Raw genomic sequence first — 14,344 nt, 5'->3', positions numbered from 1 at the left:
TATATAAAGAGCACCTCACTCCTCCATTTTTCATCCACGGGACTGAAGCCTCTACCCACGGGCATCGTTTTTTGAGGGAGGAGATCTCTGAGATACTCAGCAGTTTTGGACAGCACCCTTGCTGCCTACTTTGTGCTCATCTGGAGCTTGTTTATCCCACATTCTATATGCCTATTGTACTGTATTGGATCAGACTGTGTCTCCACATGAGGATGATGATGCCAGGATGGCTGCATAGGTTTATGGTGGACATGTACTATGATATCACTGACTATGTCTACATACAGTTTTCTAGCATGGGTTAGGATGCTTGCTTAGTAGCTCCACCCTTTTGCTCATTGTATCAAGTTTTTCTTTAGTCTCATAGACCTATCGGTCTTTAGTAGACTTTAATAATCTTTCTTTCTTTCTTTCTCTCTTATGCGCTGTTCCAGCAAGGTTTCATAGTATATGTGTGATCATCTATCAAGAGGATTTTGGACTGTTGTATGAGCTGAGATCAGAGAGAGGTGTGAGAGATTCTATCCTCCTATTTCCAACAATTAGAACAAGCATTTTCTCCTGCTATAGGAATCACCCCCATCTTCTAGAAGACATTCACCTGTGTGCATAGAAGAGATGGAGAGAAGGCATGGAAATATTTTCCTGTCCCATGGGACATCCACATTGGCCTCTCCATCCCCTCAAATCAGCAAATGACATGAATGTGCATGACTAGCCTCATCTCCCTTCATGTGATAGGTTGTTCCAAACAAGCGAGACGCGCAGCAGACACACCCCTTCATGAAGAGACATAAGTCTTCACGTTCACTTAAAGGGACACATCTACCACGGAGGGACACACCACTTCATGAAGGTGCACACCCCTTCATATTATCGATGCGTCCTCTTACGTAACGATCACATCCATCCATGGAAAGACATGCCCATATGCCGAAAGGACACCATCTCACCAAAAGAGTGAGCCCTTACATAAAAAGATACACATGTTGCAAAGCAAGACACCCCTACGAATGGACACAACCTTTCATGCGGTGTACATGAAGAGGTGCATACACGCACCTTTCATGAAAAGGCACACCCTTTCACCAAGAAGACATCCCTCCATTGAATGGTCAATGGATCCCATTTATTTTCACGAGGCACCCAATGTATTTGAGTAATTTCCTCATTCAGAAAAAACCCCTTTTATGCCGCCCTTCTTACTGCTGATCCTGAGACACGGGATAGAGAGGATGCTAGACAGGTTATTTGGTAGAGCATCCCTTTGTTGGTGAAACCGGATATGCATGTTTTGCTTGATGCACCTTTCACCAACACAGAGTTCAGGACTGTACTTTCAGCCCTTCACAAGGACAAGTGCCTAGGTTTGGATGGCCTTACCTCCTCTTTTTTCATTGCATTCTGGGATATGATTGGAGACTACATTACTTCAGCCCTGCAGGGCATTTGGGACTCTGGTGAGATGCCCGGGTCGATTACAGAAGGTCTCATCCACCTTATGCCGAAAGGAGGTTGCAGAAATCTAGTGTCCTAGTGGAGGCCTATCACACTTCTGGGGACTTGTTACAAGATTCTGGCCAAGGCAATCGGCCTCCGATTGCAGCCCCTTCTCCCAGATCTTATTAGCAGGTTTTTTCTCCTACTTAATAGAAGTCTATTTCTTTAAAAAAAAAAGAAAAAACCCCTTTTCAGCTTCTTGAAGATCTAAAATGAAAGGGTTTTCACAATCCTTATTAGAGGTGTCATTAGTGGATTTTGAAATGTCTTAGCATTCCTAGTTAACCATCTTGATTTCATACCTGAGTAAATCTCTTCAGCAGACCTTTGCACAATCAAAGACCAGCAATCTTTATTGAGCATACTTGTCAATTCTCTATTGTTATAATAGCTTTATGTCAATTCTCTATTGTTATAATAGCTTTAGGAACTGGCAGTAGACCTGTTCCACCTATCCACTTGAAGCCTTCGATAAGGTTTGGACCTCCCGTGTTCCATGTAGTGCTCTAACAAACCACTTACAGCTTAGGCATTTGTGGCTATCTCAGGAGGATCATGAGTCCCAAGGCCTCCTTGCTACATTCATCTGTCCCTCCCCAAAGAAAGCGATGATACAATGCAATTACCTTCTTTATGGCACTACCAGAGGCTAACCGTTTTTTTTAAAGAATTTAGCAAGTGATTTAGGGCCAGCTTGTGATATGCTAATCTAAGCTTCCCCAGAAAATGAAATAAGAATCCAAGCTCTTCTTTGAGTCTTATTCAAGTTTTCCTATGATCAATCTTTGATCTCGAAGATTCATGACAGATCCAGACATTTCGAAGCATCCTTCATTGACTGCTCATCCCTGGGTGTGAAGTTCTTGTCATTGCTAAAAATTTGGTAGATCAAGGGGTTAGAGATTTCTTCTATCTGAATCCCCTGAAACCAGACTTTACCCACTCACTCCTGAAATAATCAGCCAAGAGCTATAACATATAACAACGGTAACAAAGGTCATCCTTGTCTGATGGATCTGCATAGCATAAATTTCTCAAAAGCACATCCATGCATCCAAAGTGCTGCAGGAAAGCAACATCTTGACAGACTGGAAAACCAAGGTCCCAAGTCCATCCATTCCAAATTCTAGATAAAAAGGGACCCCTCTATCGTATCATATGCTTTAATAGGTTGGTTTGCTCAGGCATGAGACACAGCTACCCACCAGCTAAAACAATACCGAAGACGTAGACCTCCGAGTGTCTATATCTCCTACCTAGTCTGAGCCACAAAGCCACTGAGAATGTCACCTCTTTTGTATCTGATGCCATATTCTTGAGTACCCTTGATGTACCTAAGAAGTTGTGTGGCAGCAAGCCAATGATTCTCCCTTGGTTCTGCCAAGAACTGACTGAACAACCCAACTGCATAACTGATGCTGGGTATCATATTTGAAAGATAAGTGAGGCTGCTAATCAACCTCCGATACTCTGTGATGCCCACCAGTGGAGATAAATCTTCCTTGGACAGCTTTACACCTCAATCTCGAGAAAGTAATGCAACAATCCAAGGTCCATCATCTTGAACCCCTCCTTCAAGAGCCCCTACGTTCTTTTGATCGTCTTCTCATGATCACCTTAAGGATTAGATCATCAACATACAAAATAAGCATGACTCTCTTGCCTTCTTTCCAGATGCGGCATAAGTTAATATCTGAAGGACTGCTGAACAATCCGATCCGTACCGATTCTTCAATATGTTCCATGCAACAACTGCACTGGTTTGCGCTTCCCAAAGTTTGGGATGGAAAGGTACTTTGTTTAAGCCATTCCTGCTCTTCTTCTTGCTACAAACGAAGACGCAAAGGCTAGAAATTTTCTGTCCAAAAGACACAGAAAACTGAGATACCCTCCTTCAAATGTGGGGCTTGCCATCCTTCTTTGTTGAAAATCCTTCTCCTAGACTTCTGACTAGATCTCGAGGCGTTCTGCTATTGTCTATTGCGGATCCATTTCACGAGGTAGGCCTTCTAGCTGAATCCTTAACCTTGCTGATGGAAATTGGCTCCTTCAGACGCATGGACAGGCGTGAACTATTGGCAGACTGATCTGTCGGCTTCTTCAGGTTGTCTTCTCAACAAAACTCACTCGGCTCTGATACACCATTAGAGAATTGGCCATACATGTAATGCACAATGGCAAAAGCAATATTTAACAAAAACCACACATGAGAGAGAGATAGAAGAGACAATGTAGATCTGTATAAACATGGACCAATCAAACCGAAAACTGAAGCTCCACCGCACATACAATTTCTACGAACTACGTTCTCCTCCATTGGATGTCAAGAGGATCTTGTACAACTCCTAAGATGGGAGGAACAATGTGCCACACTTGCACAATGCCTAAACACTCGTACATGAGGCCTAAGATGGGAGGTGACTATTGACGGTCTTTTCTCCTCACCCCTCGATTTGTGCCTAGTGCTCGATGCTCAATGTGAGTGCACAGTCCTTGGACATGGACAATGCTTGGGTGGAAGATGCCCTCTCTTGCACTCCGGGGTATGCTTGGTATGACGAATCTACTTAGTGCTTGGATGCATGAGTTAGACATTGTTCTATCACTGGGTTGGTGCTGCGTGGGTGAAACCGCATGGAGATGGGTGACCCAACAACAAGCTAAGATGCCACAATCCAATACTTGTATTATAAAAGTCGGCCTCAGCTTGATACAAATAGTCATAGCTGCAGAGTGCTTGTGCAACAACTGCTGAGTGGTACGCAGACTCCTACCTTGTCTTGAGGCACAACTATCACTTTAGAGCAGCAAGGCTCTTCCTTGTCTAGCTACCCAACTTGGACTCAGATGATTAGTAAAGCAAGAGCAAGAGCTAGAGCTTATTCTAACTCAGGGCTTCTACTTAAAGTACTTCCAAGTCTCTAGACCAAACAGTTCAGGTGAACCACCTTCTGGACTCGGTCCTAGGAACTCGCAAAGACGCTACCCATGATTGGCTCCACGGCGTGGCCTCTGTTGGCTCCTTGCTGCTCGAGGTCGATCTGCTTCATTCATCGGTGTTAGCACTTGTGTTAGCAATGCCTAGTTACTCGGATCTGTAGGGTAACTAGAGGCCAATATTTCACCTCGACTTCAACTCAACCGTGTCCTCATGGCTCGAGTCCAGCTAGGACTAGCCATTGCTCAAAACTGGGTGGCGAGATGATGTGCTTCCGACGACAAGGCCCAAAAGTTGTCTTGCGTCTCTTCGGAGCACGCCGCTAGCAAGCCAAGTGCACGGATAGTGCCAAGTATACATAGAATCATCCAAGTAAATGGCAAAAAACTCCGTCAAGTAATCTTGGAAAGTCTCAACCATGAACCTTTGAAAAGTTGATGGTGCATTACGGCATATGCACTTGTGATAAATGCATTCACGGCATATGCACTTGTGATAAATGCATTCTTGTACTGATCCTCGGGTGCCAAAGAAATCTGATTGTACCCATTGTAACCATCCATAAATGAGTAGATCTTGTGTCTGGAAATTTAATCAAGTATACCATCATGAAAGGAATTGGAAAAGAATCCGGCACTGTCTTAAGCTTCCTATAATCTAGATAGGCCGTAGGAAAAAGGCCAGGCGTGACACCAACCCGCACATCAAGCACCGTACGGACATGCATTGTACGGAACAAGCAAATGTAGGGGAGGGAATCATGTGGAGGCAAGGTAGCGCATGGAAGGGAGGCACACGTGCGGGCAGCAAGGTAGTAGCGAACAGCGAATCAGGAAAGTTCTCTGTCCACGAATCGTTCTCTTGCCACGAAGCGAGCTTTGATGGGTGCATGTTGTTCTCTATCGAAAATTTGAAAGGCTTGAGGCCTACATATCCTGAATTTGAGGGTCTGGAAGAAGGGCTTTCTCTGAAAATTAAGTTCTTTGGACAGGGAACAAGGTGACTCTCCCCATGCAAATGCACCCTTAAAACCCTTAAACCGTGAGGAAAACAGCCCCCCCGTTCTCCCTAATGGGTGATTGGATTGGAACAAGATATTAAGGACCCACCAAGTACCTCCTATAACAGTGCGTAGAGCTCCAATCCACTCAAAATAAGCAGCCCAAATCGAGTGCACCAGTTTACAGCAGAAAAACAAGAAGAAGAGTCCAAAAGAGAAGGAAGAAGATCTAATTCAGATTCTTCTTCGATACAAAGAGAGTGGGAGTCACATAAGTGCCACCAACTCTATAACACTTGACTTTTGCTATAAAATAAACCCATATTCTGAAATTACAAGAAGTCATTTCCTCTCTTTCATTAGTAAAGGGAAAGAATGGGAGAGGAAGGGAGATTTAATAATGAACTTGTCCTTTTTCTCCACTACCAAAAGGAGATAGAGGAAAAACACCTTCACCTCCTCCTAAAAGAGAATAGTTTAAATGATAGTTACACATATCTTGAGTATGATAACCCACGAATAGAATTACCTTCATCTCTTCTTTAAGAACCTCTTGATAGGAGTTCTCCTTCAGAAATGAAAGGAGAAACGAGTCGATCCAAGAGCAAGGCGCTGAGTCTACATTTTTAACTCAAAATCCCGTACGCATGGATTATAATCCAAGTGCAAGAGGAAGAGAGAAGTCTCCCATTGATAAGGTGGTTTCTTAGCTTAGCAATATGATTGAACAATCCATTATGAAAAGATTAGGGACTAAGAGAGTGCTGAATTTCGGGGATGAAGATTTAAGTACCCTCTCAAAGAAAGCCAAATTCCAACCCCGAGAGAGAATAGAATTCCCAAAATATGATGGAGCAAGAGAGGCGCATAAAATCCTTCATTGGATTCACCATTTTGAGCTGTATTTTTTCCATCAAGATAAGACACATCATGAGAATCTTGATCTTGCCACATTGCATCCACATCTTCTATCATCCTCACTCTTTTCAGGTTACCCTAAAGAGAGTTTTTAAAACCTGGCTGTAAATTTAGTATTACTCTCGTTGTTGAATTGCCTAAACCTTTCCCAACAGCCAGTCGATTCCTCTTCATACCTCAGAGCCATGAAAGTGGCTTTCCGTTGCTCTACAAAACTTGGACCATTGAGGAATAGGCTCTTTTTCCATTTGTAATAAGGCGCGATTTCACAAGATCCCCTCTAGCGCCCACGTCAGCCTTGAGTGGCCCTAAGCCCGAAAGTGAGGTATGAGTACCCCAACCACCCTTAGAGACCTCACTAAATTGGTGTAAACCCTTCAACAAAGGAAAGGAGAAAGCTATTGTACAAAATGTTAACATCCAAACATGTCCTCAATGGATACCATTTCCTTCCATGACTGATGATAGAGAAGAAAAGGCTGATTCAGGAAGGTAAATGCTTTGGATGCAAGAAACATAAGCCAGGGCATCCATGGCATAAATGTCCACTCTATTAGCTAAAATTGCCAAGACCAATTTTGTGAAAGGGAAAGGCAAAGCAAAGCATCCAAGCAAGAGGGTGAGGCTTCTACCTTCTCCTCCCAAGACGACCTCCTCCCAAGAATCCGTGGTGACAATAGAACCAAGAGTAAATGCTATCCATTCAGCCAACACTAGTGTATGGATTGGATAGAGAGTAGGTATAGAGTATGGATAGAGAGTATGGATAGAGAATGAAGGATTTCCTCCTCCATGTAGAGTGTCTTGTAGGATGAATAAGAAGAGTAAGAAAAAGAGATAGATGATCTATAGTTTCTATAGACTGTGCACTTCTCCATCACACAATCATCTATGGCCAAGGTCTACATACTTCAATAGCACATTTGGGTGAGAGTATCTTTTTAATACTAACCAGTTTGTTGAGAATATGTTTCAGGTTATTGAGCAGATTATTATGAAGAGATTTCAGCAGCATGGTATTTAGAAGAGGATTCTGAGTTGAGGAGATATTGAAGAGACACTGGAGTGGCACTTCTCCATTTTGAAGATGAGATCTAAGTTCTAATTCAAAAGAGATCGTTTACTATCAAGAGAAGACTATTTGCAGTTTATAAAGAGGCGATGCAAAATGCACAAGTAAAAGAGAAAAGCGTACGCAAAAGAAAGAGAAGAGAGGATCCAGAAAATGACTTCTGCCCATTCAAGCAGGAGGGGTGTCATCACAAGAGAAATTGCTAATTTGTGATAAGTAGACATTAGAACATTATTATATATTATATGCCAATTTAATGGTGTAACATGTATTTGTATTTATGATGAACACGGCCGCATTGTTACGGCGGTGGACCATCTAAGTAGATATGGCTAGTCGACCTGGAGCCAACGCTTCAGATGACACCAAATTTGGACATTTAAGACTTATTTTCTTAATAAAGATGTGGACCCATGTGTCTAAATCCTAGGAACAATAGGAAAGGAAGGGTGCATTAAGGTGCACTGAATGTAGATGCATGGGTCATAGGCTAAGGGTAGGTCTAAATGGGAAGATGGAACTTGAGTGATCTCAATGGACGTTAATGAAAGGGTATCACTCTTCATTGTCAATCTCATGTACCATTCTCTATTCACCTTGCATTCATCTCTCCCACCTTGCATGTAGGGCCCGATTGGAAGCTTCCCTTCCATGGCTTTATCTTAATCTAGGAAAGGACGAAGAGCTAGTTCCGTCCGGTGTACTATGCAAGCCGCCAACTGTCAAAGCCAGAGAAGAACTATTCGACCATGGAGAAAGAAGCGCTTGGAATCATCAACAAGTTCCAGCACTACCTGCTTGAAAACCCCTTCGTCTTCCACGTGGACCACAAAAAGAGAAACAAGTACTCTCACAAGGGCACTCTTTCCCAATTGGAGGGCTAATTGGCATTCAAATTCTGCATGCATTGCACACAATTACATCTTTGAGAAATCTAGCTCTTCACATGCAGAACAAAACCTTGAATGGACTCATTCTTCTTCTACTTTAGTTTACTTAGGTTGGTGCCAATATCCTTTTTGCTAATCTCCAGTTGAATCTTCTGAGAAAAGCTTCGGACATCTACTACCAATCTGTAAAGTAGCCAATTTTAAATTGGTCGAACCATCGCTGGGCAATTTTGGCCAAAGTACAAGGGAAGCACTTCATGTACTCTTCTTGGTCGTGGCACCATTAATGTGACAGACTTGCAAGAAACCCTACAAATGGTTATAAGGATGTTCTTTGTTAGCACCCTTCAAATCCTGAAACTTCACTTTGATAGGTTGTACAAATTTTGATTTGGTGGACACGGCTCGGAGGTCTTGGGTCGTAGTCGTGCCCCGTTGACTAGGTCAGGACCCAATGGGTCGAGAGGTCTTGGTCGCAGACATCCTACTCCCACTCGACGACCAACAGTTACGCGACTTTTCGGTTGTGCTCATCTAGTTTCGACTCGGGAACTCGAAACTATGGGTTGTAGGACCCCGGTCACCGACTAGAGCTGGGTTGTTTTTCCTCCTATGTCGGCAACTATCACCGTGGCCATGCCCGTGTTTTCAACTTGGTACTCTGCCACCACATCATCGAGCCATCACAGGTGGTTCGTTGGACTCCAATATATTTTTCAAACGAACTGCTTTCCAAAGACCGGTTTCTGCGCTTTCACCCGGTTGGTGCATTCCGTCCGTGACTCAGTTCCCGTTCCACATGGGCAGGTCTTCTTTGTCTTGGTTCTAGTTCCGAGGCTCGCTTGGCCTCAGGACTTGATGCACACCTTTCATGTCGACCTCCATGCTCGTGGCTCAAACTCATTGGATGACTCAAAATCCTGGCTCTCTTTCTTTCTTTCTTTTCTCCATGGAGGCCCTGGGGGTGTCTCTCACAAAGCTCACGGATTGGTTCGTTGTTGGTGTCAGTATAGGAATTTGATGCCATATGGCCGTACGCGTGGCCACGCCTTCTCCATCCTCAAGCTCTCTACTGCCAAGGGCCTTCTACTACTCCACTCTCTGCCGTTGATGGTCTATACCTAGTTTTGATGCCATTCCAACTTCCATGGCCGGATTTTGCCAACTCCATTCGCCGCGGTGTAGGTGTTCTTCTCGCCTGGCCGTGTACCTTGGGCACATCTTTGAGCATGTGTCATTTTCCAAGGCTTGGATGACTCGACAGGCTGCCTAGGAACATGCTTTCATCCAGACACCAATAGTCAAGCAGGTTGTCAGAGTCCTCAAATTGTCATCGTACACTCGGAGGTATCTTTTATAGTAAATGCTCATCCAAGCACCTGCCATGGCTGATTGCTTGTCAGCATGAACTTTGCTCACAATGTCAGCCCACTCAAGTCTAACGACTGTTATACTTAATCCACTCAATTTCCCACTCATTCTTTCCGCACGTCATTCCCCAGCAAGATCACCAAATGTTGAAAGTCTTTTCTAGAGCGTCCAGTGCTCGGTGCTTGATGTCAGTGCACAATGCTTGGATATAGACGATTCTCGGATGGAAGATGCCTGCTCTTGCACTCCGGGTTATGCTTGGTATGCTGAATCTAATTGGTGTTTGGATGCAAGAGTTAGACCTGGTTCTATACGAGGTTGGTGCTGAGACATTGTACTATCACAAGGTTGGTGCTGCATGGGTGGAACTGTATGGAGACGGGTGGTTGAGCGTGTGCAGAGAAACACAAGTGTTGCATGTAACAGAGTAACAAGCCAAGATGCCACAATCCAATACTGATATTATAAAGGTAAGCCTCATCCTGATACAAATAACCGTAGCTATAGAGGATCCTGTGGTGGTACACACTGCTGCCTTGGCTTAAGGTACAACTATCACTTAAAGCAGCAAGGCTCTACCTTGTCTAGCCTACCCAACTAGAACTCAGACAATTGGAACAAGAACTAGAGCCTGTTCTAACTTGGGCCTTCTACCTAAAATGCTTCCAAGTCTCTAGACCAATCGGTTTTGGTGAACTCCCTTCTAATCTCTGCCCTGGGAACTCGCAAAACTGCTACCCATGATTGGATCCATGGCATGGCCTCTCCTGGCTCCTCCTCACTGCTCCAGGTCATGCCACTAGGTTCATCAACAGTGATAGCACTTGAGTTACCGGCACCTGGTTACTCGGACCTGGCTCAGATTGCCCATATAACTAGAGGCCAACAGTGACGAGACTTCTGAGTGTGATGGAAAGTGGAGGTGGAAACCCTACTATATATATAGCCTATGCAATGGGCAGGGTTGGCCGATAAGACAAGCCAGCAGACCAACAACTGCAGCCTGCCTATCATGTAGCATCTGTGCTATGTCATCAACGACTATCCAATGTCCATGTCATCACTCAAAACTGTCCACGTTGTCTGCAGGACACATGGCTGCTACACACATCATCTGCCGACAGTCCATGTGGCTATTCTGCCATGTCCAGCAGTCACTGTGAAGCCACGTCAACATCTTTACAGTTCCGTACAACCCCCTGTATCCAGTGAAATAGTTAGAACCTCGAGGTGCTGTCCGAATGTCTCATCATGATCTTGGGTAGCTGTGTGCCACTTCTGCATCCTCATGGAAGCTGTGTTGGGCAGACGTGCATTTCTCTTAACATGCAGCCCCTCCCTTCCTGATGATGGATGGCAGCTCAATGATGGTCATGCATCTCATCTTCACCTAAGCTCTCGTGCTCATGGCTTCTCCTCATATGGGGGCCTTACAGGTGGGCAACTAAGCTTGGAGCATCGACCTCCAACAACTGAAGCTCATGAAAAAGCCTCTTTCAGGTTGTCAATCTTGTCTTGACTATGAAAACGCATCTTTCTTCAGGACACATGTGAAAGGAGGTTCTCTTTTGGGAAAAAGCTATATAGCAAGAGGCGAGGCCCTAGAAGGAAAATAGAAGGCTGTATATTGTATTATGGATGCATCAAGACGTGTTCCGAGTGTCCAAGACAAGAACAAGGGACACAGAAAGCTGGGTAGACTGAAATTTGCAGCGAAAATGGGTGTTTTAGTAACTCTGATAAAGATGATGCACAAATTTGGCCATTGGTTGCAAGTAGAAGAGTGAAAAAATCTGTCAAGGACATAGTGGGGAAAATGAAAACAGAAACATAGTTTTAAAGAGAAACATACGAGCAAAAACATAGGGCTAGGTTCAGGATACCAATTACACATGTAGCATGAAGTCTAAAGGAGAAAAAGTCCAATGAAGATGCATGTATCTGCCTTGCTGTCCAATTTCTGTCTTAGCTGTTTTTGAACATGAGCATAACAAATACGACCAAAGACTCTCAATTCATTACTTTGGCCCTCTTCTTTGTCCAAGCTTCTTGGAGTGTCGTGTTTTTCCACTGCTTTATCGGGCAGTTGTAAATACTTCTGCCCAAAATATGTTTGGTTTTGCCGAGTCTTTGGGCATAGACCGAGCTGCCTCAACAAGGTGCTTGTTCTTTAGCTCTGCCATTTCATTTTGCTGAGGAGTGTAGGCAGTAGTGTTGATGTATGGGAGGACAATGGCAGACTTAAAACATGGATTTTTGCAACCTAAGAAGGGCTTCCCCTTTGATGATGAGTTATGATGAGGTTTTGGTGACACTTATTAGAAAGTCTCATTTGGGCCAATCTTGAATACAAAAAGGAGATAAAGGACGAACCCTTATTTGGCATCCAGAGATCCATGATCGAGAGGGCTTCACACTACTAGTTCTGCAAGCATAAGGTCTTTTGGGATATGCCCCATTCAGTCTTCCTCAGACTGTTGACAGCTATCCTAATGATGATGACGACTTGGACTCCCTTGAGTGGCAGAGAATCAGAGTTGCGGGATAGGTGGGGAAGAGATGGAGCATTGACCATAGACAAGGTAGGATCTCATGGAGGCTTTGTCTTTGGAAGGCCACCCCTTGAGAGAGCTGCATTGGAATCAAGGGAAGTCATTGGCCATCCCAAGTAGGGCAACGAGGGTGGATGGAGTGGATATACTTTTTTCTTATGCCACCCACGTTGGCATACCACAAATTGCTTCCCCCCTGGATTACCTCACGAGAATGATGCTGGTTGAGGCAGCTAGTCCATATGAGGTCAGCTCTTGATTGTGTACCACCTCCAACCAAGGAAGATCTCCTAGTTTTTCCTGCCTAGTGGCTCATGGAGGCCTCCCTAGGGCCTATAGGCCCTTGGCTGTGGAGCAGATGAGGAAAGATGCGACATGCCATTGTTGAGTGGCAGGGACTTGGAGACGATTGCCCCTAGACGTTCGAGCTGCCTCCTGCACAAGGTATTGGGCAGTGCTCCCTCAGTAGTGTTATGAGGACATCGGCAGATTCGATGGACATTCCCTTGGAATATGGCAGCGTGGCTGATAGAGGGAGCATTGCCTTTTCCATAGTGGTCATCTCCCTTGCATCCTTATAGATGGGAGATCAGTGGAGCCACCAAGAGATCTAAGATTCATTTCTTCCCTCCCTGATGGTGCCTAAATCCTCATTAGAGGACTGTTTTGGGCCCCTGTAGCTAGCATAGCAGCTGCACCACCCTTATCAAATTTTGGCTTGTGTCATCTGGGAGCAAGATACAAATCATTCCATCGGGATCGCTGAGGGATGAAAGCATTTATGTCACTTGCCTGGGTGCTAACCATGCTGTTGGTTGGCCTAGAAGAGACCTGTAAGGAAGGGAAAGGAATAGGTGCTTCAACATAATAATCTGGCAACGGAAATGTGAAAGCTGGAGAAAAGGCTACAACAAGGAATCGCTGAAACGGTGAGCCCCAAGCAGCAATGCTAATTTGGGTTGCTAATCACAAATCCGCAAATCCCAACAACTATATCCTTCATTTCAGCTTCTCCTTAACATATAGAAAGAGTAACACCACATAGAGTTCTCTGCAATTTCCTGCCCCCTCTTGGACTCTCATGTAATTCCTTGAACAAAGCAGAGCAGGCTATCCCTTTCATTTTTTAATCTAGCAGTCTGAAATAGAATGCTTTGCTTATGCACACGTAAATACATACATATGCACATCGGAACAGTAGAGACAGTAATGATGATATACAAATACAGAACTTACAGCGTCTCACATATACACTAGCAATGGATCATGTCTATAAAAGTGCATCTACTGTGGCTGAGTGTGACTTAGTGAAGAAAAACATTAAAAGATAAACTCAAATACACTGGCACTCACCACGTCAATAAAGGAATAACTGGGAAAAATGCACGTCCAGTAGACCAAATCCGTGAGGAATGCCGCACCTAATACAACCTGAATTGTAGCATGACTAGTTGTAAAAAAGGGGGTCAATAAACCACATTAAACAGAAAAACGTATACCTGACCATAGAGAGTACAGAGAAGGTTAACTATTGAAACACTGGGAAGAGGTTTCGTAGAAGACATCATACCTGATAAAAGACTTGCATCACGTAGCCGTCAAATCCAGCTTCGTCTGATGTTTTATAGTATGTATCCACCGATTGAAGAGCAATTTCGTCAGATGCATTTTCTTCATCACCTACTGGGTAACCGCTAAGTAAAGTGGTTTGGTTGCTGGACAAACCACCGTTCTGCGTTGTATTTCTGTCATGAAGTATTTCTTTAATTGACGACCCGATTGCGACCTGTTTGCGGCCATGAGGCGAATGAATGCGCCATTCAAATGCTGTCTTACCAGTAAAACTTATCATTGTCTTAATGATCACAGCTAGACTGTAGAAATTTATGAACGAGACATGAAAGATAAATGATGGTCATAAGTACGTGCCCCAAAGTAGAGTATGAGAAGGGTAAAGCTCCACCTGCATCATACAGTACAACATCATCTGCTGATTAAGCTGGTGGAGGCAACCTGAATACAAATCTATGCCCGCAGTCATTAAAACATAAAAGAACATAGCCTGTCCAGAACCCTGCTAGAGCTCGTAATGAAGGAAGAAAC

At 44.1% G+C, this 14,344-nt stretch overlaps 1 protein-coding gene across 2 annotated transcripts in view; it reads right to left on the bottom strand.

Annotated features, from left to right (window-relative positions):
- The window catches only part of LOC147894404 (uncharacterized), a 36,052-nt gene that overhangs the window by 21,172 nt on the left and 536 nt on the right, over nucleotides 1-14,344 (bottom strand). Inside the window, exons 2-4 of one of the 2 annotated variants that reach the window (XM_087385046.1) lie at nucleotides 14,171-14,204; nucleotides 13,812-14,027; nucleotides 13,595-13,672 (exon numbers count right to left, since the gene is read on the bottom strand). In XM_087385046.1, coding sequence (XP_087241172.1) covers nucleotides 13,595-13,672; nucleotides 13,812-14,027; nucleotides 14,171-14,204 — 328 coding nt within the window. Of the gene's footprint in view, nucleotides 1-13,594; nucleotides 13,673-13,811; nucleotides 14,028-14,170; nucleotides 14,340-14,344 lie in introns of those variants that run through there. The other variant, XM_087385047.1, reaches the window with a different exon arrangement.

The sequence above is a fragment of the Dipteris shenzhenensis genome, chromosome 14 (genome assembly GCF_047967505.1).
Source record: "Dipteris shenzhenensis isolate YYH24624 ecotype China chromosome 14, Dip_SZ_1.0, whole genome shotgun sequence".
Lineage (NCBI taxonomy): Eukaryota > Viridiplantae > Streptophyta > Polypodiopsida > Gleicheniales > Dipteridaceae > Dipteris > Dipteris shenzhenensis.
The sequence above is the reverse complement of the archived record's forward strand: the minus strand, read 5'-3'. Positions and strand labels throughout refer to the sequence as shown.